The sequence below is a fragment of the Gadus macrocephalus genome, chromosome 13 (genome assembly GCF_031168955.1).
Source record: "Gadus macrocephalus chromosome 13, ASM3116895v1".
Lineage (NCBI taxonomy): Eukaryota > Metazoa > Chordata > Actinopteri > Gadiformes > Gadidae > Gadus > Gadus macrocephalus.
In genome coordinates this window covers 16419828-16447400 of record NC_082394.1, presented here as the reverse complement: position 1 = coordinate 16447400, position 27573 = coordinate 16419828, and the positions used below count along the sequence as shown (strand labels likewise).

The 27573-nt window shown below is 42.5% G+C and overlaps 2 protein-coding genes, 1 long non-coding RNA gene and 2 other non-coding genes across 7 annotated transcripts; 3 read left to right on the top strand and 2 right to left on the bottom strand.

Annotated features, from left to right (window-relative positions):
• Window positions 1–1914: 1914 nt before the first annotated feature.
• Window positions 1915–9665, bottom strand: LOC132470923 (inter-alpha-trypsin inhibitor heavy chain H3-like). 2 transcript variants are annotated; one of them, XM_060069856.1, is made up of 20 exons: window positions 9477–9665; window positions 9109–9138; window positions 8971–8994; window positions 8647–8804; window positions 8201–8305; window positions 7890–8052; window positions 7545–7655; window positions 7323–7451; window positions 7106–7222; window positions 6713–6881; window positions 6496–6621; window positions 6153–6334; window positions 4698–4883; window positions 4463–4602; window positions 4176–4336; window positions 3526–3639; window positions 3175–3376; window positions 2862–3034; window positions 2366–2477; window positions 1915–2246 (listed from the first exon to the last, which is right to left on the bottom strand). In XM_060069856.1, exons 1-20 carry the CDS (start codon window positions 9588–9590, stop codon window positions 2108–2110), a joined length of 2655 nt encoding a protein of 884 aa, XP_059925839.1. In that variant the 5' UTR covers window positions 9591–9665; the 3' UTR covers window positions 1915–2107. The 2 variants fall into 2 exon arrangements, 1 of the variants encoding a protein (XP_059925839.1); XR_009528735.1 differs by lacking the exons at window positions 1915–2246; window positions 2366–2477; window positions 2862–3034; window positions 3175–3376 and adding an exon at window positions 3846–4053 and having other exon boundaries at window positions 9477–9663.
• Window positions 9666–15048: 5383 nt separating this feature from the next.
• Window positions 15049–27548, bottom strand: LOC132470942 (store-operated calcium entry regulator STIMATE-like). 2 transcript variants are annotated; one of them, XM_060069899.1, is made up of 11 exons: window positions 27412–27548; window positions 26574–26760; window positions 24959–25007; window positions 24768–24863; window positions 24511–24632; window positions 24254–24366; window positions 23674–23751; window positions 23430–23573; window positions 21361–21468; window positions 16824–16947; window positions 15049–15537 (listed from the first exon to the last, which is right to left on the bottom strand). In XM_060069899.1, the coding sequence occupies exons 1-11, from the start codon at window positions 27523–27525 to the stop codon at window positions 15431–15433; spliced, it is 1242 nt and encodes a 413-aa protein (XP_059925882.1). In that variant the 5' UTR covers window positions 27526–27548; the 3' UTR covers window positions 15049–15430. The 2 variants fall into 2 exon arrangements, with proteins under 2 accessions (XP_059925882.1, XP_059925881.1); XM_060069898.1 differs by lacking the exons at window positions 21361–21468; window positions 23430–23573; window positions 23674–23751; ... (4 more) ...; window positions 26574–26760; window positions 27412–27548 and adding an exon at window positions 17211–17361.
• On the top strand, window positions 15489–16935 carry LOC132470944 (uncharacterized). Its single transcript, XR_009528739.1, has 2 exons — window positions 15489–16660; window positions 16763–16935. It is a non-coding gene; the product is annotated as an uncharacterized LOC132470944 (long non-coding RNA).
• On the top strand, window positions 15879–15950 carry trnae-cuc (transfer RNA glutamic acid (anticodon CUC)). The gene has a single exon. It is a non-coding gene; the product is annotated as a tRNA-Glu (tRNA).
• Window positions 16226–16297, top strand: trnae-cuc (transfer RNA glutamic acid (anticodon CUC)). Its single transcript has one exon. It is a non-coding gene; the product is annotated as a tRNA-Glu (tRNA).
• Window positions 27549–27573: the final 25 nt, after the last annotated feature.

The window sequence follows — 27573 nt, the reverse complement described above, 5'->3', positions numbered from 1 at the left end:
GCTTTACCATGTTTATTTGTTTGTTTTTGTATTAATCCGTAGCCTACCTACCTATGCTTAAAGGTCCCATGGCATGCTACTTTATGGATGCTTTAATATAGATATTAGTGGGCCCCGAACACAGTATTTCAAGACGTTCCCGAAATTCAGCCGTGGTGCAGAATTACAGCCACTACGAGCCAGTCGCACATTGAGCTTTCTCCAGACGAGTTTTCCCCAAATGCATATTAATGTTAGAAAACCTCAGAAAGTGAAATTTTCATGCGATGAGATCTTTAATAATCAGTAGTGTAATTATTATCAGCCCTCCAAAGCCAGTAGAATTAATAAGAATATTTTAACTCTGTAGCGTGTACTCGGGAAAGGGGAAACTAAATTATCTAGAAGAGATTTCAGAAAGGTAAAGACTTTTGACTAATCATTTTCATTTATTGAACATTTTCATGTTTTGTAAAATGTGTTATCTAGCTTAGACAACCAGCCTTTGTCTGATGGAAACAGTTGAAAATATAGGACTTGAGAGTCACAGACGGTTGGGGGTAAATAAATGTAAGAGAGACATTTACAACAGATGTACACAATAAACAAACACGTAGTTTCACATACTAGTTCACAGTATTTCAATATAGATATTTTTTTACTATTATTTTTTTTATTAGTCCTTTCGTCTTTTGTATTGCCTTTTATTCATTGGCTGTTGCTTTGCAAACAGTACCTCATAATACGCAGTATTTACCCTTATGATAGCTCCTGCTGAAGTCCCAATATTTGATTTTAAGTCCAAAAGTCAATGAACTTGTTTGATGGCTGAGAATTAAGGCTGAGTCGTCTCTACTGGAGTGATAAACACTTGCGCCAGACCTGGGGGTGAGAGGCAAGGGAAGGGAAGTCCTCCCTTTCCCTCCTCTGTACTAAACTGATGTCTCCTCCTCTCTCTCTCTCTACTTTCACCTCAACTGTCCGGTCTTCACTACCATCTCGAGAACAATACAATGTCCACCGAAGAAGCCTTTGACTCTTTGCTGTCCTCCTATTTGGACTCCTTCTGTCCCTTCCACTCCAGACCAGCGCAATCCTACCCACCCCCCCCCCCCCCCCCCCCCCAAAGCAAATTTCTCTTGTGAGAGAGACAATAAAATACTTACTTACTTACTTACTTGCATATTTTCTGGAAAATAAAGAAAAAAATAATTTGCTTTATAAATTAACAATCCCAGCCCACAAGTCTTGAGTTCTGGGTGATTCAAAACGTATATATCTTAATGCTGGGGAATTTGTATTTTCATATTTGTCCAGCAGGGCTCCCTGGACTGGCCAGAGAGGCCAGGGGTTGAGAAAGTCAAAGGCCTACAAACACACATCTGTGGCTTGCTCCAAACCAGATATGGGCTAACCCCCTGACTCTAAAAAAAGAAAGAAAACCTCAGCAAAGTAAATAGATGTGCACCTTATAGTCAAGCAAGTATACTTTAAACAAAACGATAATCTGGGTGCCATGTTATCACACTTAACTTAACTTCACTGTGTTCTGCAGACTGAATTCTAACCAATCTTTGGCTGCCGTATAAGTTTGTTAAACTAGTTAATATGTAGCACCAGTTCCCCTGTGTTGTAACAGTCACCAAATTGATTTGTTGTTTCAGTGTGTCCCCTAGATATTTTTGCAGAAGTGAGCTGGTAACCTAGCAACGCCAGGGGGCAGCCGGGGGCAGTGGCGGTTCTAGGGGTGGGGCCACAGGGACCCTGGCCCCTGCTGGACTCTGATTGGCCCCTGAGGTGCCCCTGTTCCGTCAATCAATTGACGAGCTGAGCTACCGGAGAATTCAACGATCACAGATGCAATTCCACACCCAAATTATTGGCGGCAATAATGTGTCAATGCACATTGACACACAACAACTCAGCTCAAGGCCGTTTTTTTTGGGTTGCAATTATTATTATTTTTTTAATAATTTCAAAAATTATCTTTTTAAATTTGATAGCATTGGAATTCCCATCAAGGGTCTCATTCTTTGACAAATTAATATTACGACACCGACATGGTGTGGGGTTAAAATCGCTGCAGGTTGGTAGCTGCTCCAGTATGGGTGACCTTGTCTTATACTTGTCAAACAGTGTTAAAGAGGCCTGACACGATGTAATCTTCAGCACTGCCATCAATGAGCCCTGTTCCATTACTGTGGATGAACCAGCATGGCACATTTTCTCCTTTCTTCAAATCCTTCCTGAAGTCCCGTTGCCAACCTCTAGAGACCAAGAGACAGAGGTCAAAAGGTGTTTCCAAAGTTTGATCAAATATATTTCTCCAAATTTCCGATCTAGATGTTCACTGTTCTGTGAAACAGATGTAAGGTAGCAGGTGTACCTGGTCACATTGAGCTGATGTCCTTTGACATACATGGTGGCGTCTGGTTTCTCCGGAACCTCTCCTGGACGTAGATCTCCAACTTCAAACTCAATCCCATGGTAGAACTGACCTGCAGAATTTACCAGCATTGAAAAGATTTTGTATTGATTCCCTTAAAGTCAGACTTTTTCTGACTTTAGTTAAAATGTCCAGGTGTGAGTGTGTTAATCCATTAAAAGCTGTTTCCAAATCTGCCTTGCCCTCTGACATCACTGGTGGAAGTGTCTAGCTAGATGGATGCTGAATAGATCAGTTTACCCATCTGACTGTATAAAATAGGACAAAGATAAGAGACCAATAAGCAGAAAACTTTCTGCTATTCTTTACTTACAATTAAAACAGTTTCAATAATTTTTTGTTCTACATGTTCTTAGTTTCATTAGCAAAGTACTATCGATAAACACCACCTGTCTGGGACACTATTTCCTGCTATGATTCCCTGTTGTTCCATTACCTAGCAGACCATGGACGGATGGAGAGAGAAGGTGGCTGTCCAGAGTGTAGAATCCCAGGTAGTCCTGGTGGTAGGGGTGCATCTTCCACACTTTATGGAGCAGGATCACAAACTTTACAGAATCTCTTAAAGTCACCTTGACGCTCCGGTCCGTGGTCAAAAGCAGATCCACACTGGGGTTAGGAGAGAAAGTGGAGATGGAGTGGATGGTGGAATCAGAATGACTTGGTAGGAAGACAAAGTAAAAAAGCAAAGAGAGGAGGTCAAGCCGTTACATTGTCATAAACATCCGTCGGTTTCTAGGTGTTTCTACCTGGGTCCTTTTAGGGAAGCTTGATCTGACCACAGCAGCTTGACCTTTTGTCCATCCTGGGACAGAGTGATGTACTCAGTGGTCACCTCCAGCCTCACCCCTAGGGTGTGATGGACAACACCAAGGCGGCCAAAGTAGGTGTTGACTTTACCATCAGGGGCAACCATCTTATCCCCAATGGTCTGACCATTGACCAAAAGTCCTGAAGAAGCAACATGTGATTAAATGATCTATTTCCTAGAGGATACTGATAAGATAATAGATTTCTTTCAGTAATCATTAAAATGGCCAAGAGGTTGAAATCCCATTTTATAAACAACACGTGTGCCGTGTGGACTGAAGCAGGCTCACCTATGGAGGGGTCTTTGACCAGGTTAAAGATGGTTCCAGGTGAGTCATTGATGTTGAAGCACAGAGCGTCCTCTCTCTCTGGCAGTTCGATCATGAAATGAGGATCTCCATCCACTGAACAAAAAGTATAATGACAAGGTGGAAGCAACAATAATACGCAAAAGAAGATATACATATATGGACTTGGTTTGGACAAATAAAGTCATTCTGGAGAATTACCAGTCCCACTGCATTTCAAGCCAAGACCACATGCAGTGGTGGTCTTGGCACACACACACACACAAATCAATGGCCATATTTTATGAATATAGAATACGTACCAAAGTATGTAGGATGATGAGCAGTACTGTAGCCTCCAGATCGAGGGGATGAGTGCCTATATCTTGCAGCTATACCGCATGATCAACAACAAATACACAGTGAGAAGCAATGGATCTCCAAGGCCTGCACTCTCAGAGCTACTATAGGGGAATTCAAATACAAACCCGGTACAAATCATACCCTGTTTGTCAGCCTGCTGCCGTTGTGCTGTGGAAATAAGCGGGAATAATTCAACAGAGATACATGTAGGACCTCAATAACGACACAACGTCAGTATGTTGTTGTACAACTCAGTTGAGTCCTCCTTCCTGCCTCTCCAGCTGTCCTACCCTCAGTCAGCTTGTCTGCTATGAGGGGCCCGCTGGGACCATCCTCGGTCTCTGGCTTGGTGACCACCATGGAGGTGAGGGGCGTGACAAAGCTGTACTTCAGGGACATCTCCAGGGCTTTGGCCGTGGCGTTGCTCTTCTTCTCTGCTGGCCCACTCTTACTAGTTAATGGAAACAACACAAAGAATTCAGACAGTCCACATGCAACCTAGGTTTAGAATGTATACCCAGAGCAATGAGGTTTTGGAAATTCATTCCAACCATAACTGGCTTCCATCTGCTCAAACCTGGTCTCCAGTAGTTGTTGGATGGTGAGGTAGGCCCACAGGCGCTCAGTGAAGTCCCCAAAGATGTAATCTTTCTCTGGATAGATCACGTCCCAGTCGGTGACACTAGCCTCGCCCTGCACCTGGAAGTCCTGCTCGAACTACGTGGAGCAGAAAGCCAAAAGAGCTCAAACCAAACTGAACTGTGCCCCTCTTATGCCCTAAGATACCACTGTATCACCTGTCCTTCACCCACCCCATTGGCAAACACTTCCACCAGGAAGTTGTCCATGTCATTTTCAGACAGCCGCCCGGCCACCACGATCTCTGAGCCATTGAACAACTGACTGAAGTGATGAGGGGTTAAGGAATCCACCGCGTTGTCAGGGTAACGCAGGTCCACTGCTGACAACAGCGGGCTAGCCACCTCATCGTAGAAACCCTGCAACACATTCATACACATATCCAGCGGTCACATACGTGGAAACAGGCTGTGTGAAATGATTGTCCGGACTGAGAGAGTAGAAAGAGGTTATTGACCCAGAAATACGCTACCTCATTAGTTAAACAAAGACACCTCTAGGCATCATAGCTGTTGTTAGGCCGGGGGCATCCTCCTAGGCTAAAGCCCTGATGGTTTTATGATTAGCCCAGGATCTCAATTGGGATATTCTGTTTAATACCATTTACCATTAACGTCACCTGTTCTGTTGCAATAACCACTCAAACAAGTAAGTCGTTGTCAAATTCCAGGTTTGTTTATTTAGTTTAAAAGTTTCATGTTAACACAGCGTAAATGTTCGTCTTACCAGCGTCTCGTCTAGACTTTGTATTAGGGAATGTGTGCCGCGTCAACTTTAAATTGACGTCATAACTTCCGGGTAAACCGGAAGTGTCTCCGAGTTTTTGTAGTAATGTTTTTTGCAGTTTTTGTATATTTTGGCCACGCCATAATCTAGCAATAGTACACGGTTTACCGTGCTTATGTTCTAGCTTATAGAGGGGAGAATTGTAGCTGTTTAAAGCTGTATAGGTAATTGAACTTGTAACACCCCTGTCTCACGTGCATATTGGTATGCGCCAGTTAGTAGGGGAGGGAGAGGCCTATATAGGCTGACGCTCGTCAGTGGTTCTGGAGAGCTGATGGTGGAAGGACGTATGTCTGATTATTGCTCTCAAAGTGACTTGTTTAAAGGTCCAGTATGCTGAAGTTCGAATTGATATTTTTGTGACTCTCAAGCCCATTCAGTTTGTTTAGTGACAATTATTATCTTTTTGTTTAATTTGTATTGCCTTATGGGCCTTCAAATTGGGAAAATAAAAGATACCATATTTTTTCATGCTTCTCGTCGGCTCCTGAGTGATTTCCACCTAGTCCAAGATGCTCCAACACATCTACCCATGACAGTAGAATGTCAATACATTTTTTATTTATTCTGATTCATTCTGCTTAAACTCTAAAATGTATTACTATATTACTAAAAATATACTTAAATTTATTCAATCACAATTCAAAATTTATCTGGAAAGTAAACAAGTGTTTGACGCACACATTGAGTGTACTTTGAATAAGGTGCCAGAGTACACAATTACAAAGACTACAAAATAAAGGCATTAACGTCCAGAGCCCCCCCGAGCCCCCTCCAGAGGTCCGGGCGAAGCCCTGAATGTCCTCAAATCCTAACAACGCCCCTGATTAGCGTAACCTCACCTGCAGCTGAAGGGTAGCGTCGGAGGCTTCGTAGATCCTGCGGGCCACGCCATTGTTCTGTTTGGCCATCACGTCCAGGAAGGAGTAATCCACATCATCCCCAAAGCCCAGGCAGAACAGAGTCATATTACCACCGATGGCTTCGCACACGTTCTGCTGGAGCCTTTGAAGGTTGCTTTCACCTACACAATCACAAAGACATTAATGAAGACAGCTCAATCATGACCCAATGTGATGGAACAGGATGCAAGCATATCCATGAAGAGAGACCACATATGAGACATACGACATATCACGTCAAAACTATCATCACAAATGTATTTTGATATCTCTGTACACCCACCCGCATTTGGCATTCCATCGGTTAGCAAAATGATCATGTCCACACTTCTCTCTGGGAGCTTCTTGTTCCTTCTGTTATCTTGCAGCATGTGGATGGCCTTCATTACGGCATCATTGATGTTAGTGGCTGAAACATGAGTACATTCACATTAATCTTTGGTAGGGTTAGTTGTTTGGTAGGATAAGTTTGATATCTAGCCAAGTAGAAGCTAACCTACATCCCATATGTTGTATTTGCCGGACATATTTAATGGCTTCATCCACGTTTTCCTCTGTTGCTTTGGTAAGGGATTCTTTCCAGAAATGAATTGAGCTATCAAATATGATGATACCAAAGTAGTCCTCTGGATGGACGTCTGAGAGAATTGATTCCATTGCCACGCGGGTCTTTGGGGGCAAGAATACAAGAAGACTGGTAGTTAGTATGTGAATGCAATAAAATGTATGTTATTTTTTCTACATCACTGTCCATGCCACAAACACACACACACACACACACACACACACACACACACACACACACACACACACACACACACACACACACACACACACACACACACACACACACACACACACACACACACACAACACAAACACAGTCACTGTACCTGGATCATCTTAGGGCCTCTCATTGACGCACTCCTGTCGATGACAAACACCACATTCTTTCGGATACGGGGAAGATCCGGTGGAGCAAAGAAATGCACAAAGTATCCGTTCACGATCTGGAGGTAGAAATACAAAAGTGGAATTGATCAGTTTAAACGGGTCTATGTTGCTCCACTAAAGTCAGCATTGTGTTTCATATATTTGTTGACAGCAGACCTGAATGTCTCCGAGGCTGGACGCTCGTTTCACGTCATACTTGATGATGAAATCCCCATTGATCAGAGACCCATCACACTCTGGACACTTCCTCTGCTGATCCAGCGTGGGCGAGAAGGAGATGTGTGCCTGAAAGAGGGATGCATGGGCTTCAACTTCAAATGACCACAAAATGTAGTCTGCCATTTAATTCACTTCCTGCTGATAGATATCAAACTGAACCTTGTTGTCTGTGACCGTTTTCTCCACCAGGGGGAGAAGTTCATTGGAAAGGAAGGTTGCATGGGCATCCACAAAGGCAATGCCCTGGGGCTCATAGATATCAGCCACAATCTGCGCACACACACACACACACACACACACACACACACACACACACACACACACACACACACACACACACACACACACACACACACACACACACACACACACACACACACACAACACACACACACACACACACACACACACACACACACACACACACACACACAAATATATTTTGTGTAAATATGTACATTTACTGAGCCCACGAAATTTAGGGGATTGTGAACTTGGATTCACCTGAAAGTTCTCGACCAGCTGTTTAGGGTTTATTCGGGTCAGGATCTCATACTTGCCAAATTTCCTCTGAAGAAGCTCCTCATAGGTCAGGATGAAGGTCACATTGCTCTTGGCTGCAATGTTGACAGACACAGAGAACTTCTCCATTTTCCTTCCAGAAGCTCTGTAACATCATGCCAATTAGCCCAAATGAGTGATATCAAACAGTTAAATCACTTTAGTTTACACATGAAACAGGAAAAGATGTGAATAGTTTCTTTAACCACAAAGTGACATGATTCGAGGTAAATGCCTGTTCAATCTCCACCTACTTGACCAGTCCAGCTGTCCGTCCACTTGAAACAGCCTTCTCATACTGTTTCTTGGCTTGCTCCTTTTCATTCACAACCCCAACATAGATCTGACCCTCAATCTCCCTGTGAACAGAAGGGGCAGTTGAAACGTTAAAAAAAGGATTTAGAAAATGCTTTTATTGCTGTTACAATGTGTCGATGGAATCGTATCTTTTACTTGAGCCTCTTCTAAACAAAGGAATCCAGCAAGAGTTGTGTTGTAAGTGTTGCACATTGGATCCAAAGAATGTGCAATAAGAAGCTTTATATATTGATGAATTGAACAGTTTGCCAACAACCGGCTGAATGTTGAAACAGGTGTAATGTCTATTGACTGGCTGGTTTAAAGAAGATCTCAAGTGCTATTTGTTAGGAGGCGAAAAGCTTTCACTGTTTTGATGGGTGAGGTCTGGTGGAAGACTCACATGCTGAAGTTGGTGATGAAGGCCGTCTTGGGCAGGTCCACCTCGAATAATATTTCCTGGGAGGAGTTGGCTTTGTTCAAAGCACTGGAGGTCATGACTGTGTGAGCGAACCGAGAAGCCACCGTACAGTGTACCGTGACACTGAGCACCTCCACCATCTAAACAGAGTGGGCAACAAAATACATACATACATACATTGGTAACAAATGAGACTCCTAGGCATGCCTTTAGCACTTGAAATGCAAAACAACAACAAAACAACAACAAAAAGTGGATCTCTAATCGTCATAAATATCAAAATGTATCCCAAAAGTCTTCCCTTACCTTTGCATCGTCTACACTTCTTTTCTGTAACAAAAAAGAAAAAGTTAATATTTTTAGCCTGTAGGTCCAGGCTTCTGGTTGATCTAAAACAATCACGGCACGTAGAAAAAAAGGAAAAATGGAAATAGCTGAAAATACCTGAATGGACCTGATGGCACCTCTTGTCTCCTGAAATGTAGTCAAATGATAAACATATTATGCTATGTTGACATAACATACCAAGAGAATAAATATCAAAAAGGGAAAGGTGACCCAGAATGGCCTTTGGAGAAGCATGTCCTCATACAAATCAGGAATGAAACGAGGCAGAATAACTACAACTAAACTACATGCAGGTAGCAGAACAACAAAAGAAACATTACTTAACTAAACAGGTAGCAGAAGAGTAAATTACAGTAAAAACCAATGAACCAACGAAGCAGGGCAAACGGAGCTTTGGACATTGATGTCATTCTCAAATGGACATATGATATAATAATATGAAAAGACGATATGAGTAAGTTCACCTTCGTCGTAGCATCGTAGCGAGAGACCAGCAGGGCTCCCTGGACCGGCCAAAGTGTCCCGAGGTACAGAAGGCCCAACAGCAGCAGCAGAACACCACCCCGCACCTCAGACATGACTGAATGTCCTCCTAACACTGACTCAGTCCAATGTGTAGACAGGACCCTGCCTAGTAGGAGCAACAAACACACTTTTGTGCCTTGCTCAAAAAAATGTGGACCAACCCCCTGGCCCAAAAAGTAGAGCAGCATGCAACTTTGGGTTGGATTTGAGTGCATTGCATAAAGGTCCCATGCTTTACCATGTTTATTTGTTTGTTTTTGTATTAATCCGTAGCCTACCTACCTATGCTTAAAGGTCCCATGGCATGCTACTTTATGGATGCTTTAATATAGATATTAGTGGGCCCCAAACACAGTATTTCAAGACGTTCCCGAAATTCAGCCGTGGTGCAGAATTACAGCCACTACGAGCCAGTCGCACATTGAGCTTTCCCCAGACGAGTTTTCCCCAAATGCATATTAATGTTAGAAAACCTCAGAAAGTGAAATTTTCATGCGATGAGATCTTTAATAACCAGTAGTGTAATTATTATCAGCCCTCCAAAGCCAGTAGAATTAATAAGAATATTTTAACTCTGTAGCGTGTACTCGGGAAAGGGGAAACTAAATTATCTAGAAGAGATTTCAGAAAGGTAAAGACTTTTGACTAATCATTTTCATTTATTGAACATTTTCATGTTTTGTAAAATGTGTTATCTAGCTTAGACAACCAGCCTTTGTCTGATGGAAACAGTTGAAAATATAGGACTTGAGAGTCACAGACGGTTGGGGGTAAATAAATGTAAGAGAGACATTTACAACAGATGTACACAATAAACAAACACGTAGTTTCACATACTAGTTCACAGTATTTCAATATAGATATTTTTTTACTATTATTTTTTTTATTAGTCCTTTCGTCTTTTGTATTGCCTTTTATTCATTGGCTGTTGCTTTGCAAACAGTACCTCATAATACGCAGTATTTACCCTTATGATAGCTCCTGCTGAAGTCCCAATATTTGATTTTAAGTCCAAAAGTCAATGAACTTGTTTGATGGCTGAGAATTAAGGCTGAGTCGTCTCTACTGGAGTGATAAACACTTGCGCCAGACCTGGGGGTGAGAGGCAAGGGAAGGGAAGTCCTCCCTTTCCCTCCTCTGTACTAAACTGATGTCTCCTTCTCTCTCTCTCTCTACTTTCACCTCAACTGTCCGGTCTTCACTACCATCTCGAGAACAATACAATGTCCACCGAAGAAGCCTTTGACTCTTTGCTCTCCTCCTATTTGGACTCCTTCTGTCCCTTCCACTCCAGACCAGCGCAATCCTCCCCCCCCCCCCCCCCCCCCCACCGCCCGCCTTGGCTTTCCGAATCTCTGCAGGCTTGCATAGCAGAGTACAATGGGAATAGGAGCATCACTTTTATGCCTTGCTCCAGAAAATGTGGACCAACCCCCTGACCCAAAAAGTCCAGCAACTTTGGGTTGGATTTAAATGCATTGCATCCATCTCTTGCTTTACCATGTTTCCTTGTTTGTTTTTTGTTTTGAACAGTAGAACATTTAGACCAATAGCGTAATTCGCAGTAATATCTTCCAGAGCCATTAAAATTAATTAGAATGATTTAGCTTGGTAGCCTATATTAGGAGGGGAAACTAAAATCTCAAAGAGATTTCAGAAAAGTAAAGACTTTTGACTAACCATGCTGCCGTGCAGTACATTCAACAATGTGATATTGGGGTATATGTTTGTTATTTCAGCCTTTGTCTGGCTGAAATATGATTAGAAACAGGTCATAATATAGGGCTAGAAAGTTATTGATACAACTGATGTGCACAAGCAACAATATATTGTTTCTTATATATAAGGTCACACTAATTATATTTTCTGTTTTGTTGTGTATATTCTTATTTATTATTAATCTTTGTTTGTTGTATTCATGCTTTGCCAATTTTAGATTAAGTGTTCTTGCACATTCATTGGAGTTACATGTACCAGCTCTTTACCATTACATTTAACTGCTCTCATACTTTTATGATTGTGGAGTAACAAATAAAACAACTGGCCCTGACTTGGTTACTGAATGGCAGTTTTTTGGTTATCACCTTTTATTCAGCTTCTGTTGCTCTCCTCATATTAACCTTGCAATACCCCTGCTGATGCCCTATAGGCAATATGCTCTCATCCCAATCTAAGATTTTTTTTCCAATGTCAATGAGCTTGTTTGAAGGCGGTAAACTTTAATCAATTTAGGAGTGATAAGCCCTTGTGCTAGACCAGAGGGGCAATTTCTGACAGGATTTCAATAGCAAGGCTTAGACTTTTCACTCCAAACAGAGATGCCATCGTACAGGGACACTTTGCACCTCCCCATCTGAACAGAGACGCACGTGTGCTATATAAAAATATCGGTTACCATAAATAAATGTATGAGGTCAGAAGTGATGACGAGTTGGGAAACTAGGTGTGGCACCACCAGATTCCTGTCTGTTTCAAGGGTGATCGGGATAAAATGGCTAATTCTAATAAATGTCCACTTAAAGGAGATTTTTGAGGACAAGGTTAGGAAGCAAGATTCTAAGATAGACACTGACCCAACCCATTTCCTAAACTTGGAGTATGAACTGTTGCCTCTGGGCAAAAGATACCGGCTCCCATTTTGTAGGTTAAATAGATTAAAGTTCTCTCTAGTTACGCTATAAATTGAGCTACTTTATAAACTAAGCTGGAGGGAGCTTTCCGGGATGGAACAGTGCAATAACTGGTGGGGCAATAGTGCAATAACTAGTGGGCAGTGCAATCATCCTTATGGATACTTGGGTAGTGCCTAGACTACGTTTTTTATAATGGGTTTCAAGGTGGGGGTGAGGCCATGTGTTTGGGTAATGCAATGTGTTACATGTTTCACGTTTTTATGTATGTAAAATCTTTATGTATGCGTCGCCGATGCTTTCTTTGCCCAAAGCAAATTTCTCTTGTGAGAGAGACAATAAAATACTTACTTACTTACTTACTTGCATATTTTCTGGAAAATAAAGAAAAAAATAATTTGCTTTATAAATTAACAATCCCAGCCTACAAGTCTTGAGTTCTGGGTGATTCAAAACGTGTATCTTAATGCTGGGGAATTTGTATTTTCATATTTGTCCAGCAGGGCTCCCTGGACTGGCCAGAGAGGCCAGGGGTTGAGAAAGTCAAAGGCCTACAAACACACATCTGTGGCTTGCTCCAAACCAGATATGGGCTAACCCCCTGACTCTAAAAAAATAAAGAAAACCTCAGTAAAGTAAATAGATGTGCACCTTATAGTCAAGCAAGTATACTTTAAACAAAACGATAATCTGGGTGCCATGTTATCACACTTAACTTAACTTCACTGTGTTCTGCAGACTGAATTCTAACCAATCTTTGGCTGCCGTATAAGTTTGTTAAACTAGTTAATATGTAGCACCAGTTCCCCTGTGTTGTAACAGTCACCAAATTGATTTGTTGTTTCAGTGTGTCCCCTAGATATTTTTGCAGAAGTGAGCTGGTAACCTAGCAACGCCAGGGGGCGGCCGGGGGCAGTGGCGGTTCTAGGGGTGGGGCCACAGGGACCCTAGCCCATGCTGGACTCTGATTGGCCCCTGAGGTGCCCCTGTTCCGTCAATCAATTGACGAGCTGAACTACCGGAGAATTCAACGATCACAGATGCAATTCCACACCCAAATTATTGGCGGCAATAATGTGTCAATGCACATTGACACACAACAACTCAGCTCAAGGCCGTTTTTTTTAGGTTGCAATTATTATTATTTTTTTGCAGTGACGCTGACAATCCAGCGAGGAAACACTGGTTGTTTAGCTCTTCACCGAAGATTTGGTTTTAAACTCCATATAAATACATCAATAATAGCCAGTAGTTAGATATGGGTTCAGTCAGGGCGGGCCTATGACTTGGCTGTATGTCAGTATGTCAGCTATGTTGCTGAAGGGGGTCTACACAAACACTCTGTGTTTGTGATGAGCAACATAGCCGACATCCTTCAGCGGTCATCTGTTGACTTTTCAGGATCAAGAGTTACTTGCTTAGTACTTTCATCATGCGTTTTTTATAATGGGTTTCAAGGTGGGGTGAGGCCATGTGTTTGGGTAATGCAATGTGTTACATGTTTCACGTTTTTATGTATGTAAAATCTTTATGTATGCGTCGCCGATGCTCTCTGTTTGCCCAAAGCAAAATTATCTTGTGAGAGAGACAATAAAATACTTACTTACTTACTTACTTACTTGCATATTTTCTGGAAAATAAAGAAAACAATAATTTGCTTTGTAAATTAACAATCCCAGCCTACAAGTCTTGAGTTCTGGGTGATTCAAAACGTGTATCTTAATGCTGGGGAATTTGTATTTTCATATTTGTCCAGCAGGGCTCCCTGGACTGGCCAGAGAGGCCAGGGGTTGAGAAAGTCAAAGGCCTACAAACACACATCTGTGGCTTGCTCCAAACCAGATATGGGCTAACCCCCTGACTCTAAAAAAAGAAAGAAAACCTCAGTAAAGTAAATAGATGTGCACCTTATAGTCAAGCAAGTATACTTTAAACAAAACGATAATCTGGGTGCCATGTTATCACACTTAACTTAACTTCACTGTGTTCTGCAGACTGAATTCTAACCAATCTTTGGCTGCCGTATAAGTTTGTTAAACTAGTTAATATGTAGCACCAGTTCCCCTGTGTTGTAACAGTCACCAAATTGATTTGTTGTTTCAGTGTGTCCCCTAGATATTTTTGCAGAAGTGAGCTGGTAACCTAGCAACGCCAGGGGGCGGCCGGGGGCAGTGGCGGTTCTAGGGGTGGGGCCACAGGGACCCTAGCCCATGCTGGACTCTGATTGGCCCCTGAGGTGCCCCTGTTCCGTCAATCAATTGACGAGCTGAACTACCGGAGAATTCAACGATCACAGATGCAATTCCACACCCAAATTATTGGCGGCAATAATGTGTCAATGCACAATATTGACACACAACAACTCAGCTCAAGGCCGTTTTTTTTGGGTTGCAATTATTATTATTTTTTTGCAGTGACGCTGACAATCCAGCGAGGAAACACTGGTTGTTTAGCTCTTCACCGAAGATTTGGTTTTAAACTCCATATAAATACATCAATAATAGCCAGTAGTTAGATATGGGTTCAGTCAGGGCGGGCCTATGACTTGGCTGTATGTCAGTATGTCAGCTATGTTGCTGAAGGGGGTCTACACAAACACTCTGTGTTTGTGATGAGCAACATAGCCGACATCCTTCAGCGGTCATCTGTTGACTTCAGGATCAAGAGTTACTTGCTTAGTAGGCCTACTTTCAGTTAGTGACGGGTGTGTTCATCTTCTTCCTACCCCATATCTTCTCTACCTTGCATGTTCATAATTAATTGAAGGCTGAGTAGGCTTCACACGTAATCTTTTTTATCTTATAAATGAGTCATGTTTTTTTTATGTCTGCTAGGATGTAAACTAATGGTTGTCAATAATATGAAAATAACAAAAAAAATCGAGTTACAATATAATATGTATTTATTAAAAATGCAATAAAATGCAAAAATCTATCTTCAGGCAGAATAATAAAAAAAAATAAGGCACCTTGTTGTCAACAAAAGTATTTCACACGTTGAATCTGCCATATAAATGATATGATATGGTCATTACTGATCCCTTATAAAAACAGATGGGCCAAGTAGGCCTGTGCCTACAATGTCACGACATTGTCTACACAACCAATAAATTCACTACTTTAAATGTATTTAACTTCAATAAATATATTTGACTATTTCTGTTGTTTGCTCATTCTCCATTTATTAATTGTATAGAATTGTCTGATCATAAAATACATGTTTTATATTCTATTTCATGACACGTTGGTGGCGTGGCATAGTTTTCATTTGGAGAAAACGCTCCCCCCCGGACCTCCGGGCTTCTCCAGGACCGTTTCAGATCCGGATCTGACGCCGCTGAACACGGATGGAGCAACCTTCCCCATGCGCTCTGCAGAAAAGGGAGGGGATCAACAGACGGTATCATCATGGATGTATGATGATAATATTTTTAGACGCCCAAACCATACGTCCGTATGTACGAGCACGAGTGATAGTTTCAGGTTTGTTGTAGACAGCCTAACCACATGCTTTTATAAAGCACGACACGTGTAACTAATTTTCGAACAGCACGTCAAGGAACCAAATACGGCTAATTTATGGATGCATATAAATCAATCTACGTGTATTCGACAAACTAGTATTAGCAGAGCTATTTAGTTAGTTAGCCATCAAGTTGGGCTTCGTAATAGACGACGAATAAATAATTGACGTCATTCAACGACATGTGTGTCCCTGGTGGTCTAGTGGTTAGGATTCGGCGCTCTCACCGCCGCGGCCCGGGTTCGATTCCCGGTCAGGGAACTCATCTTTTGAACTATCTGCATTTCTATTCTCGACATTTATGATTCGAATGGAGTTTAACTAATTTCCTATTTAACGAATGGTCTTTTCCTACTTTAATACTGTTTCAATGTATTTATATTTGACATATATTGAGAGCTTTAAAACATTGTTCATAAATGTATAAACCATACATTTTTTCACTTGTAGCAGAGATTTAGGCTACGTAACAAAGAAAAAGAAAGTTTTTAAAGGTTGGCTGAACAAATTGGCATCGCCGTGTAGTGGCGAATGTGTCCCTGGTGGTCTAGTGGTTAGGATTCGGCGCTCTCACCGCCGCGGCCCGGGTTCGATTCCCGGTCAGGGAACTCATCTTTTCTTAGCTTAGAAAACCGTCTTAAATCAAGGCCTTCCTATTTCGACTTTATGATTCGAGAGTCTATTCCAGTTTTTAATTTTTTACCGTTAATCATCACCATGATGTTAAGCATTTTGACTACCTCAAAATCGAAATAACAATAAATACAAAAGCAATTTTTATATTCCATTGAACAATGAACAGGGCTGAATCCCAGTACATAAATTGGGGGGAGAAAAATTGGCCATAGCGGTCATATTTTGCTGTCAACTTCTGTAAAGGTTTATTTTTAGTCCAACAGGCATCATTTTTATTTTTATTCATAACATTAACAGTAGGCAATAGGCATATGTGGGTAGTCCGCCCTATCTTTGTAAGAATGTGTGATGCGATCCACACGGCGATGCCAGTTTGTTCAGCCAACCTTTAAAAACTTTCTTTTTCTTTGTTACGTAGCCTAAATCTCTGCTACAAGTGAAGAATGTGTGATGCGATCCGTCTCGAAGGCAACAGAGAAAGAACGGATATTTACTCACCACACTCCACCATGACCTCATACGTCTTACTCTTGACTTCGCCCCTCAGGCCCAGTTTGCTGCGTGCTCCTTTCAGGTCCTCCTCCTTCATAACTGGTCGCTTCTTCTTTTTCACCTCACCAGGCTGGTAAAAAGCCCAGTTTGACAATGGAATAAAATACAGGGAATAGATTTAAGATTGTATTTATTCAATAGTATTTTCAGTGCCATTCACAAAATGTTGTTTTTTTCCCCTGGTAAAATTGACATTTACATTTAGGGCATTTAGCAGACGCTTTTATCCAAAGTGACTTAGAATAAGTACATTTCAAATACATAAACTCATTATTTATTGATCACTTTTTTAGATTATTGAAAAGGACAAGCGTATTTTCCGAGCGGGCTCACCTGTGACATGGTGTGTCCGGTCAGTATGGTCGCTATCAACGTTGTCCACCTGGTGTTCTGGTTTGCTCCGGGAGCCCCCGGCTGTTATATAGGCCTGGATCAGAGCGTGACACACATTTCCCATCGTGGAGTAACTCAAAGCCTTCGTCTGTTGTCAGTGAGTATTATTAGATGTGACGTGAGCTGGCTGGTGGCCTTCTGTTTTAATTCATCATGGAGTTATGGAGGATCAACTGATATGGGTGGGGGGGCGCGCAGGACAAGTGTCTGACTGCTTCTCCCCCTCCCCCCAACACCACACCTCCGTCTATTTAAAGAAACACAGTCAATGATGGAGCTATATTTCCCTAGTTCCAGTGTTGTATTGTCTGCTTTTTTGGTAAAATGCAGTACATTAGAGATTGAACAATTCTACATTATGGGTTAAACAGCCCACGCCGACAAGCATTCATTCTTAGATGTTATTGAGAATTCTGGCATTTTTCTCATCCGTGTCTAAGGTGAGCAGTCATAATGAAATGTAGGATAACCAAACAAATCGTGCTACTTAGAAACCGGCCTGTCAAGATAATGAGTCCAATAACCTTTGTTTTTGTTTTTCTATTAGGTGCTTAATACGTTCCACATTATCTGCATCTAAAACATGTTTAATAATGGCATAATATGTTAGAAGTTGAGTCAAAGTTTATATTCAGACCCTATCCACTCCAGGAACTGAAATGAGCTGGAACATGCCATTCAGTAGCAGGAGCCACATTTATAGATCATGAATCAGTCTTTCAGCTGTTAAGACACATAAGTTTGTGTCTTGAGACATATGTTCGTGTCTTTAGACATATAGGTTTGCATCTTTAGACACATACGTTTGTCCCAGCTGATGTGTTCCAAATAAATGGGCCTCAGCTTTATACGTGATTTATAAAAAAAATTCAAATCATTCGGACTCAGTGATGGATAATATAATTTTTTATTATGAACTATTTAATGCACTTTAACACGTATCAAATAACCATTTGCATGGAAATCACTATGGTAGGCCTACTGCTCTGAAAAGTATATGAAATTATACCTTAAAAAAACTGAATGGTATCGGTTATGGGTTTAAAGGGGACATATTATACCACCAGGTGAGTGTGATTAGCCTTGCAAGCCTTACAAATTTACCCCATATGACATCACTAGTGGGCGTGTCCACCTAGATCTGTGCCGGATAGATCACTCTACCAGCCTACCCAGTGGACTGAAGTAAACGTTGCTCATCTATCCAGCACAGATCTAGGTGGACACGCCCACTAGTGATGTCATATGGGGCAGATTTTCGAAACTTCTTGTAAGGCGAATGACACTCACACCTGGTGGTATAATATGTCCCCTTTAATACTTTTATTCGGTAACGCTTTATATTAAGGTCCTTGTAATAAGCCTTAGTTAATATATAATAAGACCTTATTATATTCTTAATTAACATTTATTGAGTCTTCCTAACTTACCGATTGGGGACAACAGCATTGTTCCTGCTTTAGATCCCGTACCTGCAAATTGCATGATTAGCAGTTTAATAAAGGATTTATTGACCTTAATAAGCATAAAGTTTTAACAATGACATAATAGGTAAGTTAGTAAGACTCAATAAATGGGTTTGAAATGCTTTTATTAACAACTATAAGAAACTCACAACTTTTATTAATGTTATTAAGCAATCAATAAATAGTTAACATGTTTATAAATGCTTATAAAAGTGTTATAATCTCACAATGTTTATTATGTTATTAACAATGATTCTTATTTACACCAATTAATGTTAATAAGCATATAATAAGAGAATTATTACCATTAACAAAGGCTTATTACAAGGACCTTAATATAAAGCGTTACCCTTTTTTCTACACAATATTTATATTGCTATGCCATCTACTGTATTTGCTGGTGAAGTACCATTTTAAACTTGATATTTACTGACCACATTAAATATTTAATCAAATCTGTGTTCTTTAAAAGCATTGGCTCTGTAACATCACGGTCGATCTCTAATAGCTAAACCTTTATCAATTAAATTAATGAATTCACCTAATCCAGGTTCAATGCACGCATGTTCCTTCATCAGTACGGCAGACGTCATCCGTTAAAGGTTTTCATGAATCAGGTTGCTGCTTTAGATTGACAAAAAAAGATAAGAATGCTGTTGCTCAGGTTTCAGATTATTTATTGGAAAAGCATATATAATGATGATCAGAGTCTTATTTGTCAGTACATTTTACAGTGTAGCATTTGTATTTCACAAAATACAAAAGCCCTCTTTGACCTACTTGAGCTCATGGTAATGGTGGACCATGTCGATGTTTTACCATTAAAAGTGCATTCATTCAAACGCCCAACAGCATCATAATGACATCACTACATCATTAGTCATCACAGTTGCCGTTTGTCACCCTTTTTTTCTTTTTGGAAGGACCAGCCACTAGCTCGTAACACTTTTGCATAACACTTGTATACAAAGCAGGCAAACACACACACGTACATACACAAACACGTATGCATGCGCCTACACACAAACACGCATACACACGCCTACACACAAACACGCTTACACACGCCTACACACAAACACGCTTACACACGCCTACACACAAACACGCTTACACACGCCCACACACAAACACGCATACACGCGCCTACACACAAACACGCTTACACATGCCTACACACAAACACGCTTACACATGCCTACACACAAACCTGCATACACGCGCCCACGCACTGAACTTTTGTTTAAAGGCTGATCCCTAGCAACCCAACCATTTTTAAGTGTGTGCTTCTGTAACATTGTGAACGTGAGCACCTGTGGACTTGCTGCATACCGGGCCAGGTCCTCTGATCCATCGTCTGGTCAAACACACGCACACAACAGTGAGCTCACGGAGGCACGTGGTCGGATCAAAGAGCAAATGGGGTGAAAACTAACAAGGAAACATGAGGAAAAACTAAAACATTGAACATAACGAATGGGAAGGTGTGCAGTGGGTCCCATATCATCCTACACCGGGACAACAACGACAAAGAACACTTGCTGCAAGAGGCAAGGTCGCCTTCTGGGCACAAATTATACCAAAAACAACCCCAATACGAGCAAAGAATCAAAGATGGAGACAAAAACCTTACTGTCTGGTAAACCGTGAAGAGCCAGAGAGAGGAATGAAAGAGTGTACCTTTAGGATGACACATAATTGTTCAGCCTTCTTGCTTGAACAACAAAATCAACCACTGCGATAAATGGGCAACATTTAAAGATCAAGTGTTATTTTGAATTAATGGCCTAGCTATACAAAGAGTAGAGATAGGTGTTGCATACATCAACACAATGCATACACACCATAAGCTGTAGATTTAGTATTGTTTGAAAAGGTTAGGGCCATGTATATATGACCTAACATTCGGAGGTTATGCTTAAATACGTACAATATGGTTTCCCTGTTGGTCCACTTTCACATACTCGCATGCACACACAAATATAAACACACACAACATTTACAGGAAACAGTTAATACAATAATACATTTATACAATCACTAGGGCGACCGTTTAAAAATATTGAATGTCACATAATGAATAATGGACACACACACACACACACACACACACACACACACACACACACACACACACACACACACACACACACACACACACACACACACACACACACACACACACACACACACACACACACACCATTCTCTTTCCTATGTCTTGACAATACACCAGTGTTAAAACAAAACAATGATATTACAAGTTGCCATTCAGGAACAAACCAACAGTAAACCGATAAGACACAGCCAATGAGGGGCAGACAAAATAAAAACACACCACGCATCCATTGTACCGACAGCGCAAATGTTTGCCAAAGTCTTGCATCCGAGTTAAGACTGTTTGTGCAGGAGTGCTGTAGTGTGCCAGGGGAAGCAGTATTCCACCGGTTCCGTTTGCTCACAGGACCTGCAAGTACGCTACCTTGGGGGCCGGGAACCCTCCCCCAACCCAAAGGCTTCCCCCCGACCAGGCAGCTACAAGCAGGAATCGTGGTGGTGGTGTGAGGCGTGTGGTGAGCGAGTACCAGGCAAGTCTGGGTGAGGCTCAGGCTGGCGAGTCAAACAGGGATCCCCATGCGATGCTTCTTCTTCTTCACCGCCTTCAGGCCGCTCAGACGCCGCACGTCGTCCTCGTCCGAGTCGTCCATCTCGTCGTCGGCTGAGAAGAGGATCTGACAAACACAGTGAAAACAAAGACGTTAAGGATTGAGGCTACACTAGAGCTATACCAGGACTAAGGGTTACACGGGACACACATACCCCTTATATTTACATAAGGTAGCATTGAGGCTACATTAGAGCTATACCAGGACTTTTATTTGCAGGACTTGCTATAAAAAAACATGTTGTAGTGTGATACCTTAGATATTTTATTGGTATTCAGAATGTATCTTCTCCCCTGGTTTAAGGGAGGGTGAAGTGGCCCATGTGAGCATGATCAGCTTTTCCAGCTACACTTGAATTTGATTTAAAAAACAACAACAAATGTTGTGTATTTCCGATCAAACTTTGCTTGATGGGTGAATCAACTGCGGGGATTTAGCCAGAAGAATCCCCCTCTGAACATTGATTCTGAAGTGCTCCTGCTTTACTACACAAGCATAGTAATGAAAAAAAAATGGGAATTCAAGAATCATATCCTAGGGAACAATTGTATTTAGTATATGTATTTAGTACGATGATGAATATGACAATGCGAGAGGTAGAAAGCGAGTACATTGAAGATAGGGTAAAGCGCAGGTAAAATAACACAACCTGCCACCAGAACACTTTAATCAGTCTTTAATAAACCTATCAATAAGAATGAGGCGTCAACATGAGGCGCGTTGCGACTGAGGGACTTTTCCCTCTAATGCCGCATGTGTCTTGGGAGAGAGGATCCACCCAACTTCTCAGTTTAGTGGCTCAGTTAGCGCCTTCGGTATTACCTGCCTCCCGGTAGGAGATTTCGTCGCAGCTCCTAACTAGTCGACCCTGCTTGGATACATTTGAGGCGGGATATGACGCGAGTACGACGTATGATTAAGGCGGGATATGACGCGAGTAGAACTTGAGACATCCAGATCATACAAACAGCGCCATTTATAAATTATTAATTATTACTGACGAGAAATTAAAAATCGCGTAAAACAAATAGAGTCGCAGAACAAATTACATCATATTTAAACTCTGCTGGATAGCCGCTACAAGGTCTCCTGTATGGGAACAGACGCCGAGGGGAAGTAAGTAAGTGTGGGCCTATCCAAAACACAGAGCCACTTTCCATGAAGTCCCTCTGTCGCAACGCGCCAATAATGACAAAGAAACTGATCTTTCGACGATACCTACCTCCACGAAATAACAGCTCGAGATCCGAAGTACAATTAAATATTGACTTTGCACCCACACGAAAGTTTGAAAGCAAAGTCAATGTTGGTATGTGTTTGGTGTAGCAAAGCGTTCATCTCAGAAACTTTACCAGCCTATAAAGTGACTGGCAGCTTGCACAGGCCAGGGTGGTTCACAACTACAGGACATTACTGTTTGTTGGTTATTTGCAACCCACTGTCTGTTGCAAATAAAATACTGTTGGTTGCAAATAAAGCAAAGCCTTGGACTTTGTTCTAATCGGCCTACTAAGGCCCAATCCCATTTCTACCCCTTACCCCTTCCCCTTACCCCTCCCCCTTGTTTGGAAGGGGTAAGGGGAATTGGTAAGGGGTAGAAATGGGATTGGGCCTTACACTCTACATAGTGTACTACTAATCTGTTTCCCTGATTAGTTCACTATTTAATTTCATCCAACAGAGATGGACGGCACATACTGGTAATTTATGCAAATGAGTTGACATAAATGGTGCCTGACCTCCCTGTTTACACTTGAGTGTCCTATTTAGTGTTTTTGATAAAAAGGGAATAGAGAATTAAGGAACAAGGGAGCCATTTGGAACATAACCCAAGTGTATCCCCCCAGCAGGTGGAGGCAGCAGAGGACAGGAATAGAACCTAGTCCAGCTGCCGTGGCCACAGAATCAACAGCTAGCAGAAGCCTCCCAGAGGGGGCCGCCGCTCTTCAATGGAGATGGGGAGCTTATTTGTTGTTTTTCTGGTTTCGTCCCCGTCAGTAGTCCAGAATACGCTTGGGGTGTCTTACCTCGGACTCCGAGTCGTCGTGGGACAGGGCCCGCCGGTACCGCACCTTGCTGCTCCCCCGGAGGTCCTCATCTCGCTCCTCTAGCTTGGCTTTTGTCCTGTGCTTCTTCATGAGGAAGTTATCCACCACCCAGAACATGAGGGCCTGAGGCGGAAAAAACGAATGCATTAATGGAGGGCCCGCGGCGGATAAACGCGGAGCGGCACAGATGTTTAGTGACTCAACACACTAACGGCGTACTTACGTTGATGAAGAACGGAACAATGAGCATGACGATGGCTAACTCGAGGTCAGGATTATCTATTGGGTTGAGGAGGGACAACTGTAACACACACACACACACACACACACACACACACACACACACACACACACACACACACACACACACACACACACACACACACACACACACACACACACACACACACACACACACACACACACACACACACACACACGATCTGTTACAGTCAACCACACACACAGACATCGGTCTAATTTCGATGATCTGTTACAGTCTAATACCCTTCAATATCACACCAGGTGTGATGTTGATTAGCCATAATGAGCCATGACAACACACATGGGGACTGTCCACCCAGATGATGGATCTACCTGCCACCTACTCAGTGGTCTGTACCAACTCTTAGGCTGATCTATCCGCGTTTCATCTGAGTCGACACGCCCACGTGTGATGTCACTGTACGATACTTTAGTGGCTTGTAATGGATAAACAACCTCAGACCAGCAGGTATAGTAAGGATCCTTTAAGTAATACATCGATGTGGTAGCTAGGTTTGAACTGGAATGTCGCTCCCCACCTTCTTCCACTGGGGGATGAGAAGGACCAGCATGATGACGACCTTCTCAAACATCATGATGAGGATGTAGAGAGCACACTGACCCACCCAGGCAGAACACTGCACCGGCTCTCCTACACACACAGACACACACACAGTTAAACATGGGCCCAGAGACACTAGTGTGCTGCAGGCAGGAACATTGCAGCATCGCAAATGATGCCCGCTAACGCCCTCCACTGGACATTGCTGGTAGAGCAGGCGAAGCGGGCCCTCACCGTATTCTCCAAAGCGCAGAGAGTCCCACTGCCTCCACTCCACCACAGCACTGACGGCCCTCACCCCGGCGTAGATCAGCAGCATCCCCAACGACGCATCCAGAAGGAAGTTGATGAGATATCTACAAGAGGGCGGGAGAGATAGAGAGGCGGTCGGCGCATACTAATACACTTGGCCATTGAACCCTAGGCCGAGCCGTGACGATCGTCACTTACAAGCCTTGAGGTGCAAAAGCAGTTATTCCAAGGCAACTCACAGAGAGCAGGGATCCTCCTCGGTGAGGTCCGACAGGTAAACGTTGGCGAAATGAATGAACAGCATCCCAATGGCCTGTTTAGAGGTGTCCAGGAACCTGTCAGGGGAAAGAAAATCATTATAGGGACTCGATTGTAACCTGCCATCAGTCATCTCATGCTCTTTGTAGAGCGGGTGAAGAGGCTTGCTCACCAGATCCTCCAGGGCCTTCGTTCATGCTTGGGCTCCCTGAAGCGTTTCACTGTGGAGGACACAGCATGTCTTGTTACGAGTGGCGGATTACACGGAGGCCACAGTGCACTGATCAAACAGAATCACCAGCACGCTTTTAAATCCACCCAATGGCCCCTGCCTGCATTTTAAATGGTGTTTTGTAACAGCTCATTTATTCTATACAAGCATGTGGTGTGATTTTACAGGCTTGCCCTTTTCACCGCTGAACGGATATCGGATATGCTGGTAGCCTGATTATACCTACGGTATCACATACCATTATTATAATGAAGGAATGAAAAACAAAGAAATGCATTAAAATATGTTGAATTGGAAAACTAACTTTGTTTTAATGTAGTTCAGTACAAGTTAGATAGTGTCAATTCGGCCATATGCAAGTTCAAGTAACATTGTCCTTAGTCCTGCTCCTCTCCACAGTTTCAGTTGACCAACAGTAGTTTTAGCAACATATATCTGAAGTCTAAAAATAAAGCGTGATTAAAGGAAAAAGAGCCAAAAATGTAAAATAATGAATACACAGCTAAATAAATAAAAATTTAAAATTGTATATCGTCAGTGCGCAATTTCCTTATTAAGTGGGCACGTCTGATTAAGAGTACAAGGCAGATCATAGCGGTGGGGGTCGGCAGTTGAGGGGGTGGGATGGGTATGGGGGGGAAGCAGGTGGGCTGGTTGGATGGTTCTTGAGCATGCACACGGCCTGGGGTTGGAAGCTGTTGGGGAACCCGGCCATCTGGAGTCTCTTGACAGCAGAATACATGACGACTGGGCTGGTTTGTGTCCTTTGTAAGTGCGGGGGCTCTGCTTCAGCGGCATATGTAGAGGTCGCTGATGGCTGGTAGTTCCCCTTCTATGATCCTCTGTGCTGTCTTTACAACCCTCTGGGTTGTACCAGACTGAGTTGCCTCCAGTGAAACCACTTTCGATGAGGCTGCACTTGAATATCATAGCGTTGTTGTGCTCATGCCCCTTCTCCGTAAGCACATAAGTAAGAGACGCTGTTGTGCCTTCCTCAGGACGATGAGGGCTGTCTGTCAGGAAGCCCAGGTCTCACCAGACTAGGTGCTTCCGCCCTTTCTAACGCTCTGTGCATGTAATCTGATTCTTTAAAGAGGCTCACTCTGCATGCAAGTCCTCTTTACTGAGGCACGCTATTGAGAAGTAACGACCTTGCTGTTCCAGCTCATCCGCACACACACACACACACACACACACACACACACACACACACACACACACACACACACACACACACACACACACACACACACACACACACACACACACACACACACACACACACATTCTGTTGTGTCAAATATTCCTCACCTCCGCAAGACAGCAGCAAAAATGTGCAGCATGTAGCTATTAGAATGGTTAACTGGCTGCTATATCATATATTGATAATTTATATATATTGATAATTTACATAGTTTAAGGATCAATTAGCTTAATCCTACATGTTGAAGTCACATCCTCACACTATGGGAAATCACAGGAATGTAAAGCAACGTCCCTGCTGCAGTTAAACTGCTTCATTCTCTTTAGGTAGGGTTCACCTCGTCATACTTACACATCAATATGCTGAAGGCCAGGACGGCTAAAAGCCCTTGCAGGAAAATCCCCAAAGAGTCCATTAGCGCACCGTTTTCACACCCTCTGTTGTCCGCACCTGGCATGGGACTGGCGGGCGCCGATGTGTTGGAGGACATTGCGGAGAGGCCCTGTACACCTGGCCCAGGTAAAGCCAGGTCTCCAACCTTGGAGAGCGAATTAACCGCACTTGCAGACATTGGGTCAACTTGACATAGGACTAACTAAAGAACATGGAATTAAGTGAAGTTGATGAAGTAGTCCCCCCGGCCCTCGTAATCACTACGTGAGACACACTCAGTAACACATAATGTCTCATTACGAGCAGTCTCATTCTTTTGGACACTCAAATATCCATATTTCCGTAATCTATTCTTTATCAAGACATGAAGTAGCTACCACTCAAGAATCACAAGGCCATACTTGGTTGGTTTACAGCCACGATGGGCTTTTAACATATGTCCGATCATCTGCATGAAATGAACCAAGTAATGGGAATATTTTCCAGACGATGCAGTGGAATACAAGTAGAACCTCAGTTACATGCATCCGGTAGCCTGCTTTAGTGTGGTCCCGGCAATTTGTTCACTTCGTACATATATAGGTTATATTGTATGCATTTGCATAAAATACCAAACAACTCAACGCTAAAGGAACCGGTCGATAAAGATGAGGTAAGAAGGAAGTCAGGACTGCTGCTAACGTTGCACTGTAGCCTAGAAGCTAACACCCTGCTTATTAGGGAATACAATACGAGCAAGTTTCTAGTCAAATTAAACGCCGAGTATTTTCAAAGCACACTAGTTGGCTTCAATTACCACTTTTGTAGCTGTCCAAAAAAGCATGTTCACATTGTTTAAGAAAAAAAAAACTATTTTGCAGTCGCTTATCACCAATCCAGCTGCTAGCAGCGGTGCTGCTCCTGTTGACATACGTCATGTCACGCGACCGACGTAAAACGGGTGCATGATGGGAAGTGT